The sequence below is a fragment of the Nicotiana tomentosiformis genome, chromosome 6 (genome assembly GCF_000390325.3).
Source record: "Nicotiana tomentosiformis chromosome 6, ASM39032v3, whole genome shotgun sequence".
In the NCBI taxonomy this organism is placed as follows: domain Eukaryota; kingdom Viridiplantae; phylum Streptophyta; class Magnoliopsida; order Solanales; family Solanaceae; genus Nicotiana; species Nicotiana tomentosiformis.
The window spans coordinates 34,562,302-34,583,528 of record NC_090817.1 but is presented as its reverse complement, the minus strand read 5'-3'; the positions used below and the strand labels follow the sequence as shown (position 1 = coordinate 34,583,528).

The 21,227-nt window shown below is 34.2% G+C and overlaps 2 protein-coding genes across 2 annotated transcripts; one reads left to right on the top strand and one right to left on the bottom strand.

Moving 5' to 3' along the window:
* The first annotated feature begins 420 nt into the window (after positions 1–420).
* On the top strand, positions 421–8,952 carry LOC138893776 (uncharacterized). Its single transcript, XM_070178437.1, has 12 exons — positions 421–891; positions 1,164–1,291; positions 1,364–1,522; positions 1,640–1,976; positions 2,190–2,304; positions 2,393–2,460; positions 2,533–2,622; positions 2,709–3,200; positions 3,469–3,752; positions 3,897–4,011; positions 7,951–8,450; positions 8,556–8,952. The coding sequence occupies exons 1-12, from the start codon at positions 421–423 to the stop codon at positions 8,950–8,952; spliced, it is 3,156 nt and encodes a 1,051-aa protein (XP_070034538.1).
* Positions 8,953–10,307: 1,355 nt separating this feature from the next.
* Positions 10,308–11,009, bottom strand: LOC104112347 (uncharacterized). Its single transcript, XM_070178436.1, has 2 exons — positions 10,659–11,009; positions 10,308–10,574 (listed from the first exon to the last, which is right to left on the bottom strand). The coding sequence occupies exons 1-2, from the start codon at positions 11,007–11,009 to the stop codon at positions 10,308–10,310; spliced, it is 618 nt and encodes a 205-aa protein (XP_070034537.1).
* Between the last annotated feature and the right edge of the window lie 10,218 nt (positions 11,010–21,227).

The window sequence follows — 21,227 nt, the reverse complement described above, 5'->3', positions numbered from 1 at the left end:
GGCATGATTCTTTTGAAGAATTACAAAGATAGAATGTTAAAGTGGGGTATGATAGTGTTTAGGTGGCTTTCCTTGGTTTGGAACACGTGAAAATAAAGAAACAGAAAGGCCAAAAAGCTATGGAAAAGTATAAGAGAAAACTACCCTGTATAGCCCCTAAAAATTTTAATAGCCCATATTTTTCTCTTGGACCTGAAATGTCTCTCCGGCTCAAACATATTACATCTAATGGCTTATAATCCATAATACACTGATCCGCCTCTTAACTCATTTTTCTATTTCACTCGGCTCTCAATGCACTGACCCGCCTCTCGAAACACCATTTCTTCTCAAACACAGCTTCTCCATGTTTATTCTTGCTCTCAATGTAAGTCAAAATTTTTGTAGGTTTTTCGATTTTTGTTCATAGTCGACTCTATAATGGAGGAAAAGAAGTTTTTGAAGAAAAATAGGAAGTTGAGGGCATCTCCACATTCTATGAAATTAGCTGGTAAATTAGTGAAATATAACCCTAGTTTTATTAGGAATGATGATGACGATTTTGAAGATTTACTAGAATTTGGGTGCGATTTGGGGCATGCAACCCCTCAATCTGTTGAAGGAATGCAAAATACCCCTATTGAAGGAATGCAAAGTACCCCTATTGATAGAAAGACTCGTTCACATAGCGAGATTCCCAGCGATAGAGTAACGAGGTTACAAACTGATCAGCGAGTAGTTGTTGAAAAAGGCACAAGTTCAAAAAGAAAGATCAAAATGGTAGGAAAGGATGTTGTGAAGGATAAGGGTAAAGGTTCTAAAAGGAAGGCTAAAATGGATGGGCATGATGTTCCATCAAAAAAGAGAAAAGTTCATGTTGATCAAAATTGTTCTAGCTCATCTGATTTGAAGGTATTTTTTAATGATATAACTCTGACTTGTGTGCGCTTAGTTTATTTTAGTATGTAGAAAATTTATCCAATATAATAGTTATGTTCCAGATTTGAATATAAAATATATCATTCTTTTTTATATTGCATATAATTTGTATCAAGTCAATAAGTAATGTGCAATTTGTATATAAAGTGTATCATCTATCCACATAGTGTATAAGTAATATTTAAAGTGCGTATTTGTGATTGTTATGAAGCTTATATATATTTATATTTTTGTGTTGTCTGCAGCTTTGGGATTACTATGTTCCTTTGGGTGATCATTATAGTACTCGTATCAGTGTGCATACAAACTACAGTATAGTAAAATATTTGAAAGATACTTTGGATGATCAGCGGATTGAGATGTTTAGAAGAACGTATTTTGGTTATTTTGTGAACTTGCCCGAATTTTTTATACAGAACTAACTTATTCATTCACTATTGCTTAGGGAAGTGGTGTCACCTAAAGATGATGAGTTATGGATTAAAGTGAATAGCACCAAGTTGCGCTTTAGACTTGCAGAGTTTTGTATTATCACAGGTTTAAAGTGTAATGGTGATCCCAATAAGGATTATGAATCTGTCAAGTTGAGTCGGTTGATGGAATTGTACTTTCTAAGCATGTCGAAAGTGTCTAAGAAATTGTTAAGTGACTGTTTTTTAAAAAAGATGTGAAAATCTGATGAGGACGCATAAAAGATTATAATATTGTATTTCATTCACAGTTTCCTATTTTCTATTACAAATGATGATTTGATAATAAAAAATGATTTTCTGTTGGTTGAATTTGGTGATTTTGAGACTTTTCCTTGGGGAAAAGTGGTTTTTAATGCTACATTGGAGTTAATGAAGGATAAGGTTCGTAGCAGGAGAGAGATATACCGATATGGTGGTTTGCCTTTGGCATTCAAGTATTGGTTTTATGAATGCTGCCCCTATACTCACAAAAACCTTGCTTACCAGATTGAATATCTTGTGCCACGCATACTAAACTGGACTGTAAAGAAGAAGGTGACCTTCAAGAGGTTGAGGAAAGAATTTTTTCTTTTAAGTCAAGAGCAGGTAAAAAATATTTTTGTTTAGTTTACAACATTTTGTAGCAATACATATGAATCTACTTTTGATACATAAATTATGCATTTCTGATACATAAATTATATATTTCTAATACATAATATCAATTAACTGTATGATGTGTAGTTTCTACAAGTAATATATTGGTTGTCTTTTATTTTTAAAAAATTTCATGATTGCTAAGTTTTTTTTTATTTGTAGTTGGTGTTTGGTAATATTGCCCCAACAAATGTTGAACAAACAAGGCTTGAATTGTATGATTTTATTCCTGTGTATGAAGATCAAAATGCTGAAGTTAATCCAAGAGATGATGTTGGTAATTTCAACACTCAACCTAAAAATAAATGCTAAGAAGCAGCCCAAAAATAAGCTGGAATCACAACCTATTAACAATGAGAATACAGATCCACAAACCAGTAACTTGAGTTCAAGCGAGAATGAGCTGAAACTTCTGAGAAGTGAAATCAACACGGTACAGTTCTATTTTGACTTTGAGCAGTTCAGACAACTTAATTGATATTCGGTTTCACTTTTTCTTTTATAGGTAAATGACAAGGTTTCATCTTTGGAGCAGTTAATGATTACCTCATTTGAAAAGGTTTTTAAAGCTCTAGGTGAACGCGATGCTTCAAAGGTATTCTCATGACTATGCTTATTTGTTATTTTTACCTGTTACTATAATTTTTACAACTTTTTGTATATTTTTTTTTTTCTGAATAGGGTAATAGAAAAGAGGACGACCATCATGATAGTCATGGCCATTATGATACTGGTGATATTCATAAGGATTATTTTGGCGATAAGGAAGTTGTAGAGAATAATTTTGGTAGTGAGGAAGTTATGAAGAGAAATATTGGCAGTGAGAAAGTTGTAAAGAAAAATGTTGATACTGAGGTAAGTCTAGAGCAAACTGTTGTTGTTATGGAAGGTGTGGTGAAGGATTCTATAGAAGCTGGTAAAAGTAGTGAAGGAGTTGGTGATGACAAAACCTTGATTGAGGATGCCGAGCCTAAAATCATTGCAATCACCCAGAAGTTTTGTGACAAGTTGTTGGTGGAGGATTTTGTACAAGTTGTTGGTAAAAATAGTTGTGAGGAAGTTGGTGAGGATAATGGTTGGACTAGTGATGCCGAGACTCAAATAACTGCAATCACCCAAAATCAAAATTTGTCAATTTTCCATGGATTAAAAGCACAAATTTCCAAAAACAAGGTAAAAAAAGATAAAAACCCAACCAAACCACCGCTATAAATTTAGCAATTAACACTTCCAACATAGAAACACAACGTAGAACAATACGAAACCAAACAAAACAAAACAAAACATAAAAAAAAAATGATGTTTTCTTCCAAAATGTCTGCTCTGATCACAGTGGTAGTCACGGTGGCTATTATGGCGGCGACGGTGGCAGAAGTATTTCAATCAAAATATTGTACATGGTGATTGTTTAGGAGTGGATACAAATATTGCTACTATGCAGGAAGATCGTATAGTTGTTGTTGATCATGACGCACCTGAAATGATCCCTAGAGAAAGAAAATCAGCAGGGGTCATGAAGTCACCATTCATGAACAAATTTGACTCTGGTGGCACCATCCAAGTTGCTCAAGATAAGCCAACTAAGTCAAAGAAGCCCATCTTGACAAATAAGTCCATCTTCACTATAAAGTATCATTTTCAAGGAAATGTTGACAATCCTGTTGATTTCAGAATATTGTGTAAGTGGAATACTTTCATCAATAGAGGCTTAAGGACTAATGCACCGTAAGTTTTATGTTTCAGTTTTTTCTTTTTCTTTTTTTTCTTGTTTATTTTTCGTGTTTCGTGTTATGAACCATATCTTTTTTTTTCTTATTTATTTTTCGTGTTTCGTGTTATGAACCATATCTTTTTATCCTGATTCATCAGGGACAATGTTTATACAGAGATTGAAAATAAGCTAAATAAAATCTTTGAATTTGGAGTTGATGATATTGGAGAAAAAAATGGTTCTTCACATTTGCATATCCCGGCCTACCCTTGTGTGATTCAGTAAGTCAACGTTATAATGGTTCTTCATATTCTTAGCATATTGATGTTAATTTGTTAGCATAAATGCCATTTCTTTTTCTTTTATCCATGTTTTAATTTGTCACGACCCAAAATCCAATTAGTCGTGATGGCACCTAATCCAACCCGCTAGGTAAGCCAACTTTCAATTATCCAATTTCAATAATAATTATTAAAGCAATTTAAGTAAATAATTATCTTAACCTTATACATTCCCCAAGAACTAGTAGTACAAATCATGAGCTTCTAAGAATAGAGTATACAAAGCGAAAATGAAATAATTACATAGTCTGTTTGAATAATACATAAACAGAGCTTTTATAAATCTAAGGCTACCATGAACAAGAGACAGCTACAACAGGAACGCTGGTACATCTTCAAATCCCGCAACCATCGAGCATATCAACAACAACAGCCAATATCTGCACGCAATGTGCAGAAGTGTAGTATCAGTACAACTGACCCCATGTATTGAGTAAGTAACAAACCTAGCCTTAGGTTGAAAGTAGTGACGAGCTTCTACCAAGGTTGGGTCCAAAACCACTAGTCCACAACAATCCATAACAACATAAAGCAAATAATACTAGACGTAACTCAGAGATAAAATACTCAGCTAAATCATGATTTCAAAAATAATAGTTCTTCCTTTCAAGTACATCAGTGAAAAACCCAAATCGTTTACCGAAATTTCCAAAAATATGAATAAGTTTGAAAGCAATAATTTTTCCAAAATCCTTTTAATAATAAATGATATGTTTCATTTTCTTTCCAAATAACCCGTGTAAAACAAATGCGTCACTATGCCCATCTGTCAATATGTGTGAGAAATTATGAATAATGTGATACCGTACAATATGAGAAAAACACGTCTCTATGCATATATGTCATGTGTGCATGTCAATGCAATGTATCTCAGAGATTGTACTCATGTACTCACACTCTCAGAGTACTCAATCTCATTGTCTCGCATTCTCTCTCACTATGCTTAGTACACTCAATCACTCAGCGCTATACAATACCTGCTGTGGCGTGCAGTCCGATCCCTATTTATAGTCGACTGCACTCACTGGGGGTATGTACAGACTCATGAGGGGCTCCTACAGCCCAAGTACTATAAGCACGGACAATTCAAGTGCTGCACGGACAACTCACGTGCTATAATATCATATCTGGATCTGCACGGACAACTCATGTGTTGCACGGACAACTCACGTGCTATAATAATATCTGGATCCGCACGTCCAACTCACGTGCTGCACGGCCAACTCACGTGCAATACTATAATATATGTATCCGCACGGACAACTCATGTGCTGTACGGCCAACTCACGTGCAATAGTATAATATATATAAAGCCAATATGGCCTGCTGTGGGCGGGCAGCCCCGATCCACATAATAATCCCCACAATCTGGCCCTCGGCCTCTTTCAGTCATCAATCTCTCCAGTCTCTCTCTCATGGGCTCACAATGTCATGAAAAGAGCCCAAAAATGATGATATGATGTATCAATAAATAATAACAGAGACTGAGATATGATATGTAATGACATGAATATGACTGAGTATAATTTTCAATTTAAAACAAATAATTCACAGCAATATGACCTTTGTGGGTCCCAATAATATTGGCACATAGCCTCAACATGATTTTTAATATGCTTTTCAGCTCAATTTCTTTAACACATAAAACCACATGGAAAATGCCAAGATTATTTAACTACAAAATTCTACAGAAACAATTATGTCACAATTTCTATAGTGCACGCCCACACGCCCGTCACCTAGCATGTGCGTCACCTCCCAACAATTCACATAATACATATATTCAGGGTTCATACCCTCAGCTCCAAAATTAGAAGAGTTACTTACCACGAACAAGCCAAATCCAATGTCGAGCAAGCTAAGCAATGCTCCAGAAATTCCATTCTGCGCGTATAACTTCCAAACGGCTCGAATCTAGTCACAATTAATTTGATTCAGCTAAAAAAAATTATAGGAATTAATTCCATATTAAAATGCTAATATTTTCTAAAAATATGAAATTCCGTCCCAAAAATCACCTGTGGGGCCCACATCTTGGAATCCGATAAAACTCACAAAATCCGAACCCCCATTCAATCACGAGTCCAACCATACCAGAATTACTCAAATCCGACCACAAACTTGGCCTTCAAATCCTCAATTAAAGTCTATGAATTTTTCTACTATTTTCAACCCAAAACACTAATTTGTTGATAAAAACAATAATAGATTCGTGTAATTTAACCAAAACCGAGTTAGAATCACTTACCCCCATCCATATGGTGAAAATCGCCTAAAAAAATGCTTCAATCCGAGCTCCATAGCTCCAAATGTGTTAAAATGGCCGAAACCTCAAAATATATCTTCTGTCAAGGCATTTACTCTTCGCGATCGCGGAAAATGCTTCACGATCGCGAAGCACAAAAATTTTCAGCCCAAAATTTGCCTTTCGCGATCGCGAAGAACAAATTCCCAGCACTTCCAGACAACCTCTAGTATAATGGTCATAATGTTTTGTACAAAACTCTAAATTATAAATGGTTTAACCTTCTAAAAACTAGACATCAAGAGCTATAACTTTCATTTGTTGCACATCTCCCAATTCTTCATATATTGCGAGATATAAGCTTCCAAAGTTAGCCCTCTGCAACAGAGATTTCCAAACTCTTCCCGGATAGATTATAGTGTATTCACCATAACTTTTTGTACAAAATTCCAAATGATACATAGTTTATATTTCTGAAAATTAGACACAAAGGGCTACAACTTTTATTTTTGGATAATCTCCAAATTCCTTATAGATTACGAGATATAATTTTTCAAAATCGGGTCAGTGCAACAGGATTTTCCTCTATGCGATCGCGAAAAGGCTTCCGCGATCGCGATTCACCGTGCCTAAACAGCAAAATTGCTCTTCGCGATCGCGACCATTTGTCCGCGATCGCGATGTATACCTCTGTGGCCAAAAATCAGCAACTAAGAATGGCCTAGAAATAATTCGAAACCACCCCGAAACTCACCCGAGCCCCTCGGGACCTCAACCAAATATGCCAACAAGTCCTAAAACATCATACGAACTTATTCGAAGCCTCGAATCACATCAAAAAATGCTAAAAACCACGAATCATGCCCCAATTCAAGCCTAATGAACTTTGAACTTTGAAATTCTATATCTTATACCGAAGTACATCAAATCAATCCGGAATGACTTCAAATTTTGCACACAAGTCATAAATGATATAACGAAGCTATTCCAATTTCCAGAATCGGATTTCGACCTCGATATCAAAAAGTCAACCCCCCGTCAAACTTCCCAAAAATTTAACTTTCGGCATTTCAAGCCTAATTCCACTACGGACCTCCAAATAATTTTCCGGACATGCTTCTAAGTCCAAAATCACCATACGGAGCTATTGGAATCATCAGAATTAAATTCTGAGGCCGTTTACACATAAATCGACATCCGGTCACTATTTTAACTTAAGCTTTAAATCTTGAAACTAAGTATTCTAATTCATTCCAAAACCTCACCGGACCCGAACCAATTACCCCGGCAAGTCACACAATAACTGTAAAGCCCAATTTGAGCAGTAAATGGGAAAATGGGGTTTTAATACTCAAAACGACCGGTCGGATCGTTACATAATTACATATAGATTATATCTGTAATAAAATGAGAAATGAGACTCGGTAACCCATGGATAGTAGGTGAAAGAAAGGACTAGAACAATAATGGCAATAGAAGACATAGTATCAACTTGGAAGAGTATCTTTTTATGTATATTTGCAGTATCTTCTGTAAAATATATAATCGGTTTATACATAAAATATACATTTTAGTTTTCTCATACTGTAATTTTCTGACAATGTGTGTTTATTCTTTATATTTCAGCATATTGATGTTATTTTTTACTATTTGAGAAAGAAAGAGAAGTACGGTGTTGATGTTCCAGTAAGATTCACAACTACCGACTATTGGTTTAACTGCTTGATTTCAAATTTATACAAGAAGTTTTTGGAGAAAAAGAGAGACATGAATTTGATTACTGAAACAGATCCAATTGTTGAGTATATACTTGGGTATTTTTTAAGATATAATGTTCCTTGGTGTACTATTGATGAAGTCCTTTTTCCAATAAATCTGTCTGATAAGTGGTACTGGATATTGGCGAGACTGTCATTCAAAGATCTGCGCATTTATATATACGATTCCATGAGTGGCGCGCGGCAGAATAGTGCAGTTCGGAGATCAATTGAGCCATACTCAGTGTTGCTCCCATATTTCCTTCATCGTATTGGTTTTTTGGACACAAAGGAGAATCCTATGGGAATCCCCACCATTGATCCTTTTGAGATTCATGTCATTGATGGGTTGCCAACGCAAGATAACACGTAAGTTATTATTGAATATTTCTGATTATTATTCATTTTTTTGTACATGAATTCCTATTTGGATATTATACTAACTTATTCATTTATGTGCGACCTTGTATGTAGTGACTGTGGTGTTTATGTTGCGGTATTTGCTGAGTACATCATTCAAGGCAGCAATATTCCTGAAGCTATTGATATTGATGGGATACGGAACCGATATGGTATATTGCTATGGGATTATGGAGTGAAGAAACAAAGAGCACATGCACTTAGTGATGCCGAGTCTACTGGTAGATTGAAGGATCTGGCCAAAAAGGATAATAAGAAAAAGGGCAAGTCGCATTCCGTTGTTGATGATAAGGATTTAAAGGATAACAAGAAAAAGGTCAAGTCGCATTTCGTTGTTGATGACAAGGCTTTGAAAGATAACAAGAAAAAGGGCAAGACGCGTGCCATTGGTGATGACGAGACTTTGAAGGATATCAAGAAAAAAGGCAAGTTGAAGGGCAAGAAAAAGTAGTTTGGGATAGTTTAGCAGAAAATTCACATGTAGTTTTAAGATGAAGTAGTTTGGTTATGATATTGTCTTATGATTGAATACAGTTGCATACTTATATCACGTTTTATGCTTTTTATTTGGGATGTTTTTGAACAATATGTTTGAAATGCTAATGTTGAATATTACTTTTAATTGCGACTTATTTGTTTTCGGCTAATAGTGAAATTATGTAAGTTTCAGATTTTGTGTAGTTTTGACTTTTCTATAGTTTTAGTTTTGTAATTTATACAGATAATTTGTTTCGACAGGTTTTGTGGTGTTGCTAAGTTGTTATAGGAAGTTTTATGAATGAAGTTTGGGGGGCAACTAAACTGTATATAAATTGTATAGCAACGATCTATTTTGTATAATTTTGTATAGTAACAGTCCTTTTGTATATGTTTTGTATAGTGACATCTATTTTGTATATTTTTTGTATAGTGACATCTATTTTTGTATATTTTTTGTATAGTGATATCTATTCTGTATATTTTTTGTATAGTCACAGTCTATTGTATGTAAATTGTATATACAGTAGTGACGATCTATTTTTTTTGTATAAATATACGAGTTCTATTTTGTATACTTTTTTTTATAGTGACTGTCTTTTTTGTATATTTTTTGTATAGTGACATCTATTTTGTATATATTTTGTATAGCGACAGTTTATTTTTTTTATTTTTTGTATAGGAATAAAATATTATATATAAATTGTATAGTTACAGTTTATTTTGTATATTATTTTTTTGTATAAATATACAAGTTCTATTTTGTATATTTTTTGTATAGTGACAGTCTTTTTTGTATATGTTTTGTATAGTGACATCTATTTTGTATAGCGACAGTTTATTTTTTTATTTTTTGTATAGGAATAAAATATTATATATATATATATATATATATTGTATAGTTACAGTCTATTTTATATATTATTTGTAAAGTGATATTCTTTTTTGTATATATTTTGTATAATTTTTTGTATAATGACATCCATAATAGTATTTGGAATAAAACTTCTACCAGTACTTTCATTACGACAAAAAGTAGCATCTTTATTCATACATCAGAGAGAATCTGATTGTAAATCTCATTATATTTTCATTATTCTAATTGTAACATTCACAAGAAAAAATGTTACAAAATACTAAATCATTGATGAACATCTACTAGTTATCTTGAGCATTCCTGCATGTTCTTCTGTTGTGTCCTTATTTTCCACACAGTCTACAGGTAAGTGTTTCAGTATACAAATATTCATAAAGTCCCTTGCGTCACGACTTCGTCGGTCTTCCTGATTTGCTCTTTACTATCGGTGGTAGCATCACATTATCTAACACCTATGTTGGAAAGTCCCATGTAGTTTCATCTGGAAGTGGATTAACTGGCACTTTATATGTCTTCTTGAAGTATTGGTTGGTGTAATAGGAAGAACAATATTTGGGTGCTTCTATGTGTGTGTAGTCCAATACTGCCATAGCATGTGGACAAGGAATCTCATCCACTTGAAATCGTTTACACGGGCATTCTCTTTTTTGCAAGCATACTATGTTCCGCCTTTGTTCAACATCCATTACTACATATACATAATCGGTTGAAGGCCTCAGCTAAATTTAAATAGATATCATTAGTAAAATAGGGATATGACAAGTATTAATGTATGAAGTAAGACATGATAAAAGAATATTTACCGTCATCTTCTGCGACAAATAGCTATTTTCCTTCAGTACTTCGTTATATTGTTTTCCTAGGCCAGTAAATGTACTCATTGCAGTCATTCTATTTGTATTATTCCATTCCATAACCAAATTCATCATGTAATCTAGAAAACTCATGATTGGTAGCTCTCTTGCCTCTCTGTTTCTTGCATTGAGTGACTCGGCAATATTTGAAGTCATCACCATGGATCTATTAACAGTGGAATGCGCTATGGACCACTTTTCAAAACCAACTTGGAACAGGTAACCCCTTACCCTCTTATCAATGCTGTCCATATCTTGCATGAGGCGATTAAAATCTTTAATTTTGTATGCTCTGGCCATTGTAAAAAAATACTTCTCTCAGCCGGTCATGGTTCTTCTTGAACTGCTTCTTTATGTTATTCCAAAGATGAAAGATGCATACACAGTGAGATACCTCTGGATACACAGTTGAATCACCCCTCAATATGCTTGCATGACGATCGGATACGATGCACATCCTTTCTCTTTCCCCAAAAGCCTGTCTAAACATTTCAAAAAACCATTCCTAGGAAGCATCATTTTCAGAATCGACAACAACATATGCTAGTGGAAAAATTTTACCTGGTTAAGAAAATAAGAAAGCATCCACATGTTATTTTTGTTATACATGGATAAGAACTATCTATACCATATATAATTATTATACAAGTCTGCGACATATTCACCTGCCGCATTTTGTACGCTAGCAGTTAACATTGTTCCCCTGTGTGATGATTTGAGGAATGTCCCGTCAACCACTACAATAGGGTAGCAGTATTTCCATCCTATGATTGATGCATTTAGTGCGACAAAAACATACATGAAGCGCTCGTCCTCTGATTTATGTAACATTGTGACAGAAACATGATTTATCATATTTATCATATACAAGTGACCCGGCAGTTTACTATAAGATTCGTGTGGTATCCCTCTTAGCAGTTCAAGCGCCTTTTCCTTTGTTCTATAAGCTTTTACGTAACTCATATTAATCCCATACTGTTGTTTCATGTCGCTCATGATGTTTGCCGGAGTGTATATTGTTTTTGGATTGGCATATTTATTGCAAATCATTTTTGCAATGGCTGACAAAGTAGCATGGCGTTGTGAAAATAATCTACTCGTCTCTGGGCAAGTGTGAACATCATTGAACCATCTAACCTTTAAGACATTTGATTTGTATAGACTTGAAGATCTAAGACTCCATTTGCAACTTTCATCCACGCATTTAAGACAATACCTATTTAAAATATAGTGTTATGATAATGCACTTCTTCATATTTTTACACTTGTATCTATAATAAATAAGCAATATACATATGCAATCTCATTATACAATAATACAAGCAGTATACACAAAATTACAAAGAAGTTCAATCTCATACGTAGAAATCATACCTTGTTGTAGATGATCTATCTACTATAAATTGATATTTTTCTCGTATTGCGTAGTGCTTCATTACACTAATGAGTGTATCTTTGTCCCAATATAACTGACCTTATGCAATTTTTTCATGTTGTGGATTGTCTATTATATAATTTTTTTTATTATTTCAATTTTGTCTTCTTTTTCATGATTATCCATCATCTTAACAATATTAGTTCCGTGTACTTCTTCTACGTTCTGACATAGTAAACCAGCCGAAGTTGTTGCGAGTAAGTTGCCACCCAAGTATGAACTTGAATATGAGCATTCAACACTTGAATACAGAGTTTTCAACGTTATGCATAATGGATATTCAGTGATATCCAGGTTTTTCTTTTTCATCTCCATATACAAGCGCACACTCATATCATTGTATATTGGAATTGCTATATAGCCATCCTTCGTTGTATATTTTATCTCCATCGCACTTGTAATTGAATCTATATCCAATTGCTTGTATATCTCATCAAACAAATACTCATAGCTACATCCCGAATTGATCAGCACGCCATTAAAAAGGAAATTAACAAATTTACTTTTACTTACCCATTCACCATTGTGTTGAAGTAAAATCGGAATCAAAATTGGAACAGTAGTTCCAACATTCACAATCTCCATAGACATTAGTTGAGTTTGTCGATTTTGTATCAATTTCACAATTTAAGAACAAAATCTCAACTCTATTAAGCTGATTGTAGGCCGCAATTGTGCAAAAACTTTGAATTCCGCCGTGAATTTTTTGGAGCTCTTCTCTGGGTTTAATCTTCAAAAACCCTAGAATATTTTTGACAATGTGAATAATTGGGAGACTATTATAGTGTTTGGAGATTGAAGATCCCATACTGAACGCGTGAATTTAGGTAACAAAATCGATTAGGAGTGCTTTCCTTTTCGTTTGAGTTGAGCGTATGGTTTCAGCTTTTTCCGTTGCTAGCCTTTATTATTGTTTTTAGGCTATGACTTGCAAAGGGTTATTTTGTGGCTATTAGGTGATATAAGTTTGGCTCTAGTGGCTACAAATGAACTTCTCTCAAAGTATAAAAAACAAGAACAATGCAAAACTGAGTTTCGAACTACGACACATTCTGAGCCCACTTGAACACTCCGACCAAGGAACTGCCTTTGTCAAGTTGGTTCAATGGCCTTTACTTTATAGAAGTTAGTTTATTAGGGCATCTCCAACCTTTACCCTCATTTTGGTCCTTTCCCCATTTTGGGGACAACTTACTCCAATTATTCCCCTATTTTTCCCCCAAAAGAGAATATTCTTTTTTATATTCTTCTCTCTCTTCTATATTATATTATTATCTTTCATTTCAGTTTTATTTTTTAATTTCCATTAAACAAATTCCATCTTTTATTTTTATTAATTTATAATTTCCATTAAAACAATTCCATAAAATTTTAAATAATATAATTTGTAAGCAATTATTATATATTAACTAATAATTCAAATAAAAGTGAAATCATTGCGATACAAGATTAATTATAACTCATAATAAAATTAACTATCAATTTTACATTAAAAAAATAGATGCACGATTATTAATCTTTCAAAATTATACGTCAAAGTTAAGATGAAAAATTAATTAGGTAAATATATTATATAAACATAATTAAGTATATATAAAAAGATAAATTAAAAGATTAAATAATAATATTTTAATGGAGAATAGTAAGTGGGGAGATGAATAGAGTGTCCCCAAATTTGGGGAGACACTATTCACTCCCCATTTTGGGGACAAAAATGGGGGAGGGTTGGAGTGAAATATCCCCATTTTTGGAATTTTCCCATTTTTGGGGACAAGGTTGGAGTTGCTCTTAGAAAGATAATTTGCACATAAAAATAGTTAAAACGTTTTACGAAGAGGGTTCAATTGAACCCCTTGAACCAACGTTGGCCCGCCCCTGTTTCTAAGCCACCCTAAAGACTTACTAAAGATGAAATTTTTTATTTTGTACCTCACATAACTGATACTAGTTGTGTGAGAGCTCTTTTTTGTCTCACAATTTTGTGGACTTAAAGTGTAAGATATGAGTCCATAAATTTGTGAGATAAAAATAGGCCTCACACAACTAACATCAGTCATGTGAATCACACCATAAAACTTTTCAAATTTTATTTTGTGCCTCACACAACTAACACTAGTTGTGTGAGACCTCTTGTTTGTCTCACAATTTTATGGACCCAGAAGTATAAGATATGAGTCTATAACTTTGTGAGATTAAAATAGATTTACTCAGACCAAAAATTATATTTTATTATCATTTAATAAAAAGAAGAAAAAAAATTGTAAATGTCGCTAAAACTGTATATTAAGGGTGTTGAAATATTAATTAAATCTGTTCACGCATTATATTTATTTTTAGTTCATGAACTAGTAGATTAAATGGATTATGAGGTACATGCATTGGTAGAAAATTTTTGAATTAGTTTAGTGAGTTCTTATTCATGTACTTTACGATAGTAAAAGCCTAAAATTGAATTTAAATAAATGATGAAAAATACATATAATTTTTCATGTATTCCTATCCATTTTGTAAAAGCCATAGTAGTGAAATATCCACCATTCTTCCACTGCTCTTCTAGTGAGCTTTTGAGTGTTTATTTTCGTTGTATTTCTCTTAATTTTCTAATATTTGGTATCAGAGCTGGTGTGATTGGAGACAACTAAATGTAGAAAAAAAAGTAACTAATACTAATAGAATTCCCTTCCAAGTCTTGTGTCACGACCCAATTTCCCTCCGTAGGATATCGTGACGGCACCTAGTCTCTAAGACTAGATAAGCCTAACACTTATTGAATTAATAGCAAAATTCAACTAACAACTGTAAAATATGAAATCTCTATACAAAACTTACAATCTCATAATCGGTAGTACAAGTCATAAGATCTACTGAGTTTACTGGAAGATCTCTATATACAACTGTTCCGGAATAAAAATAAATAGTACAAAGTAAAATTTCAGAAGGTGACTCCGAGGCCTGCGAATGCAACAACAGGTATACCTTGAATCTCTACAACAATGCCCGATCAGCTAGCTAATGATCAACAAACTCTGAGTACTTGGATTTGCACAAAAATGTGCAAAAAAGCATAGCATGAGTACACCACGACGGTACCCAGTAAGTGTCAAGACTATCCTCGGTAGAGTAGTGATGAGGGACAGTCAAGACACCTACTAGACTTAATAATATGTACAAGTATGGATGTGAAACTAACAGGGAATAATATCAATCTAAAGCTAAGCATGATAACAATAATGAAACAATGCTGGTAATAGGAAACTAAAAGCAACAATTAGTAACAAGACACAACAGGTAATAACGTCGTGGAGTAAGGTGAAATAGTTTAAGTCCGATGAGACCAAGTAAGGAAAAACAAGTAACACTCAATAAGAGCAACCACTTTCTCACAAGATTTGTTCAGGGACTTTCCCGAGGTACTTCACCTCATAGTCATATTTTACGGGTCCCGACTCATGAACCCTAATCACTTGGCATCTTGTGCCTACATAACAATTCATAACCTCACGGACGACTCACGTGCCTACAATAATAATGACCTTGAATGCACGGACAACTCACATACCAGAAGAATAACTTTCACACATAAGGCAAGTATACGAGAATATATGTAAATGATCAATAGACATGAGGGCTCATCTTCTCAAACCGATATGAGTGATTAATTACGTGTATGCTTGTGCAAGTGTTCTATCACAACTCGAGTCAACATGTAAGAGTAGAGACAGCAAATGGCACATAGGAAACAACACAACAAGACATAAAATGCATGACTCACACAAGGTAGACACACCACTATACAAATATAAACAACAACAATGCCCCCAGGCCATCACAAGTCATCACAAATCATCCCCGACATAACCCACCTTGTATTGCCACGTGCACAACAATAAAGTAAATGCCCGCCTTATCTCGCCACACACGCATAATAATATTCCCACCTTGTCTCGCCACATGTGCAACCCACATATATAGCCCAACTTGTCACACCTCATGTGCAAATATCAATAATAACAATAGCACAGACAACTCACGTGCGAACACTCCAACAATCCTCTTAACAATATCACGTGTGCCAAAACATAACGATATAATATAAGGTCTTTTACCACATGTGTCCATATGCCATAACTTTCCTCAAAACAATTTCAATACCACAACCGCACATAGCTCTCGGCTCAACAACACTGAGTACAACAATGTCAACAACAATAACACGAGAGTACGGCAAGTAAATCAACACAAGAACTTCAGAACACAAAGGAACGGAAGAACAAGCTCACAAAGAAAGAAACAACAGGTAATGATGGTCTCAACAAGAATAGCTCAACAAGGGAAGAGATAATGTGCAACACTGATTCCACGTAGGTACAGTTCGACGATAAGAGAGATATTATGAATCAATAATTCCAAATAAGGATAAGTCAATAGTGAAAGGGATAACAAAACTTCAATTAAGGTTAAGCAAATTACGGAAAGGACGACTATAACTTCAATTAATGTTAAACAATTACAGAAAAGACAACATAACTTCAATTAAGGTTAAGCAATTACAGAAAAGATAATATAACTGCAATTAAGGTTATACAATTACAGAAAAGACAACATAAATTCAATTAAGGTTAAGCAATTATGGAAAAGACAACATGACAGTTAAAGAGGCAACAATTTCAATCAAGGCACATAAGAGTTTAATTGGCAATAATGGTAGAACATGAATTAATTAATTCCAAATAAAACACGTAAGGGTGAATTTAGTAAATGGAGGATTTAACATGATAAAACAACTACATATCTAATGGACATAAGAACCTAAGAGCCCTAAACGATCAGATTTTCCACAAATAAGCCCGAGTACGTACTCGTCACCTCGCGTACACGGCCCTCACATGACACAATTAGCACAAATGACTCAAATCCTAAAGGGTAGTTCCCCACACAAAGTTAGACAAGATACTTACCTCAAATAAGCTAGACCGATACTCTAAAATGACCTTCTCGAGTGAAACAACCTCCGGACGACTCAAATATAGCTAAAATAACTTCAAATTACAAATAAAACTCATAGAAAATAATTCCGGATAATAAAGTTTCGATCTTTATTTAAAACTAAAAAGTCAACCTAAAAAGTCAACCCTGGTCTTGCACCTCGGAACCCGACAAAATTCACAATATACGAATACTCATTCCGATACGATTTCAACCATACCAAAATTATCAAATTCCGATATCGAATCGCTATTCAAATCCTCATTTTATATTTTTGAAAGATTTTACACAATTCCTATTTTCTTTCATTCAATTCACTAATTAAATCATGAAATATAATAAAATACGGGTAAAGATCACTTACCCCAAACAACCACATAAAGAACCCCTCAAAGTCTCTCAAATCCGAGATCTACAACTCAAAATATGTTAAAAATGGTGAAACTTCGATTTTTAGAAACCTCTCAAGACAAGTCACATTTGACACCTGAGAATTATAAATCGCATTTGGCACCTGCGATTTGCCTTTGTTCCCTCAAACACCAGAAAAACCGTAGTCTTTCTCGACACGGAAATGTGCATAACTCTCTTATACGACCTGGGAATGCGACGATTCTTATTGCTATGGTTCTGTAATTATGATACGGATCTAATGGTTCAATAAAATCATAAATCAAAGTCCGTTAGCATAATGTGGTACCCTTTATTCCAAAAGAAACGACGTCAAAATATCAAATAAGAGCGCTGCACAATCCAAAGCCATCCGAAACTCACCCGAGCCCCATGGGATCCCAACCAAGTATACTAACAAGTCCCAAAATATGATACGAACTTTATTGAAGCCTCAAATTACCTCTAACAATACTAGAATCACAAATCGCGCATCGATTCAAGCCTAAGAAACTTATGAACTTTCGAATTCCAAAACTAATGCCGATTCATACCCAACTAACTCCGATTGACTTCAAATTTTGCACACAATTCATAAATGATAATACATACCTATTATAACTTTTACAACCGGGATCCGACCCCGACATCAATAAAGTCAACTCCTAGTCAAACTTTCCAAAATCTTCCATTTTTCCAACTTTCGCCAATTCATGCCGAAACGACCTACGGACCTCCAAATCAATATTCGGACACGCTCCTAAGACCAAAATCACCATACGATGCTATTGGAACCATCAAAATGCCATTTTGGAGTCATGTAAATAAAAGTCAAACTTCGGTCAACTCTTACCGCTTAATCTTCTAAAATAAGAATCCTTCTTCCGAATCAATCCCAAATCATCCAAAATCTGAACTCGACTACGCACGCACATCATAACACATAATTCAAAGATGCGCAAGACCGATCGGATCGTTACATCTTGATGCTCACTAAAGAAAACTATGAAAATTGGTGTATCCGAATAAAGGCTTTACTTGGAGCCTGTTATGTTTTGGAAATGGTGGAGAGTGAGTTGATGAAGCGGAAGATGCCGATGCCACAAAGAAGAAAGATCAAAAGATGCTCACTCTCGCCCATGAAAGTTTGGATGAAAAGATATTCGAGAAGGTTATAAATGCAACCACTTCAAGCAAGAATGAGATATTATTCAAATTTCCTTTAAAAATTCGGACAAGGTGAAAAAGGTTCATCTCCAAACTTTAAGAGAAGAGTTTGAATCACTACAATTAAAGGAATCTAAATCGCTTTTTAATTATATTTCAAGAGTCTTGGCGGTTTATAATCAAATAAAGAGATATGATGAAGAATTAAATGATGATATATATGGTCGTTACAAAAATACTATGATCATAGATTTAAAATTTAATTATGTTATTATTGTCAATGAAGAGTCTAAGGACTTGAACACCATGACCATAGGAGAAATCATGGGTTCTTCGCACGCGCATGAAGAAAAATTGGAGAAACCAAAACAAGAATCAATTAAATAAGCGTTACAATCAAAACATTTTTTAAGGAGAAAAATGAAAGGAATTGTTCACAAAAAAAGAGGTTGTGGACATGAAAAAGGTCATGGTAGAGGAGAAAGAGGTAGTAATCAATCACAAAATAGAGAAAATAAAAGTCAAGACTACAACCAAGGATGAGATAGTGAAAGAGATAGATGATGAAGATCAAATCAAGGAAGGTATGATAAATTAAATATTGAATATTGTACTTGTCATAAATTTGGTCATTATTCGTGGTAGTATAAAAGTAACATGGAGAACAATAATTTGTGGAAAGCAAGAATGAAAAAGATGATGGAACTTTTCTTCTTGCATGTAAAAATAAAGAAAGTTTAAAAAAGAACTAATAGTACCTTGATTATGGTGCAAGTAATCACATTTGTGAAAAGAAATATTTATTTGTGGATCTTGAAGTTTAATGTTGATAAAAAAAAATACGGTGAAAGGATTGCCATCTATCAATTATCCTAAAACTTTGTGAAGGATGCCTCTTTGGAAAATAAGCCAGAAAAAGCCTTCAAAAGAGTCTTTGACAAGAGAATGATGACCTTTGAATTTGATTCACATAAATGTGTGCACACCGAACAAACCATCATCACTTGATAAAAATAATTTTTTTATTGACGATTTTTCTCAGATAATTTAGGTTTATTTTTTGAAGAAAAAATCAGAGGTGTTTGAAAGTGTTAAAAATTTCAACAGTATGATAGAGAAACAAAGTGGCTATCAACTCATGTCACTTTAGTCCGATAGAGGTGGAGAATTCACTTTAAATGAATTTAAGACTTTGTGAAAAAAATAAAATTCATTATTCTTTAATTGTTCATAGATCACCCTAACAAAATAGTATCGTAAAAAAAGAGAGATTATTTTCAATATGGCAAGGAGTACGTTGAAGAGAAAAAATATGTTAAAGGAGTTTGTGCTGCAACAGTTTCTTTATCAAGTCAATGCCGCACCAAAAGTGTTCATTTCAGAATTCCGCAAGAGGTTTGGAGTGATTTCAAATCAAAATTTGCTCACTTATGAGTTTTTGAAGCATTGAATATGCATATGTGCCAGATGAGAAGAGGTCTAAGCTTGATGACGAAAGTGAGAGATATATTTTTACTGACTATGATCAGAGTTCTAAAGGTTAAAACTTATATAATCCAAAAAATAGCAAGGTCACTATAAGCAGAGATGTTTAATTTGATGAAGATAGGGCTTGGAAATGGAAATCTAAAGAGCAAGATTATTCTTTTACTCCATTATTTGATAATAATTATGAAGAAAAAGAAGATGAGGAGCAGCCTATTATATCACATCCAACACCTCTACCATAATGTAATAACCGGACCAGTCGTTTCAAGTATTTACAGTTCATTAGGTGGATTGAGGTCATGAGTAAATTCATATGGTGTATTATGACATGTGTATGTCATCGGTTTCGGAATTTGAGGTGTTCGAAATTTATTTGGAAGAATGATGCTTAAATAGAAAGCTTTAAGTTAGAAGAGTTGAACAAGTTTGACTTTTATATATTTGACCTCAGATTAACGTTTTGATGGTTCCGTTAGGTCCGGATGATAATTTTGGACTTGAGCGTATGCCCGAATTTACATTTGGATGTTTCTAGAAGGTTTCGGCATTATTTGACCAAAGTTGGCAATTTGAGACTTTAGAATGTTCATCGATTTGACGGAGAGTTGAATTTGATGATATCGGGTTCAAATTGTTAGCCCGTAAGTTGAAATAGGTTCGTTGTGTCATTTGGAACTTGTGTGAAAAATTTGTGGTTATTCCGAGTTTATTTGATATGGATATGAGTTTTGGAAGTTTAAAGTTCTAAAGTTCATTAAGTTTGATTTAAGGTGCCATTCGTAGTTTGGATGTTGTTATGTGTGATTTGAGATCTCAAGTAGGTACGTGTTGTGTTTTGAAACTTGTCGGTATGTTTGGACGGGGTCCCGAGGACCCCAAGTGTGATTCGGGTAAGTTTCGGATGGTTTTGATCACTTTGAGCAGTTTTGGTGCTGGTTCGTCGCACCTGTGTGGTTTTGGCCGCAGGTGCGGTACCGCTTATGCAGAATTTTAGTCGCACCTGCGAAAAAGGGCTGAATTTGGAGACTTCACAGATGCGGAGCATTGGGTGA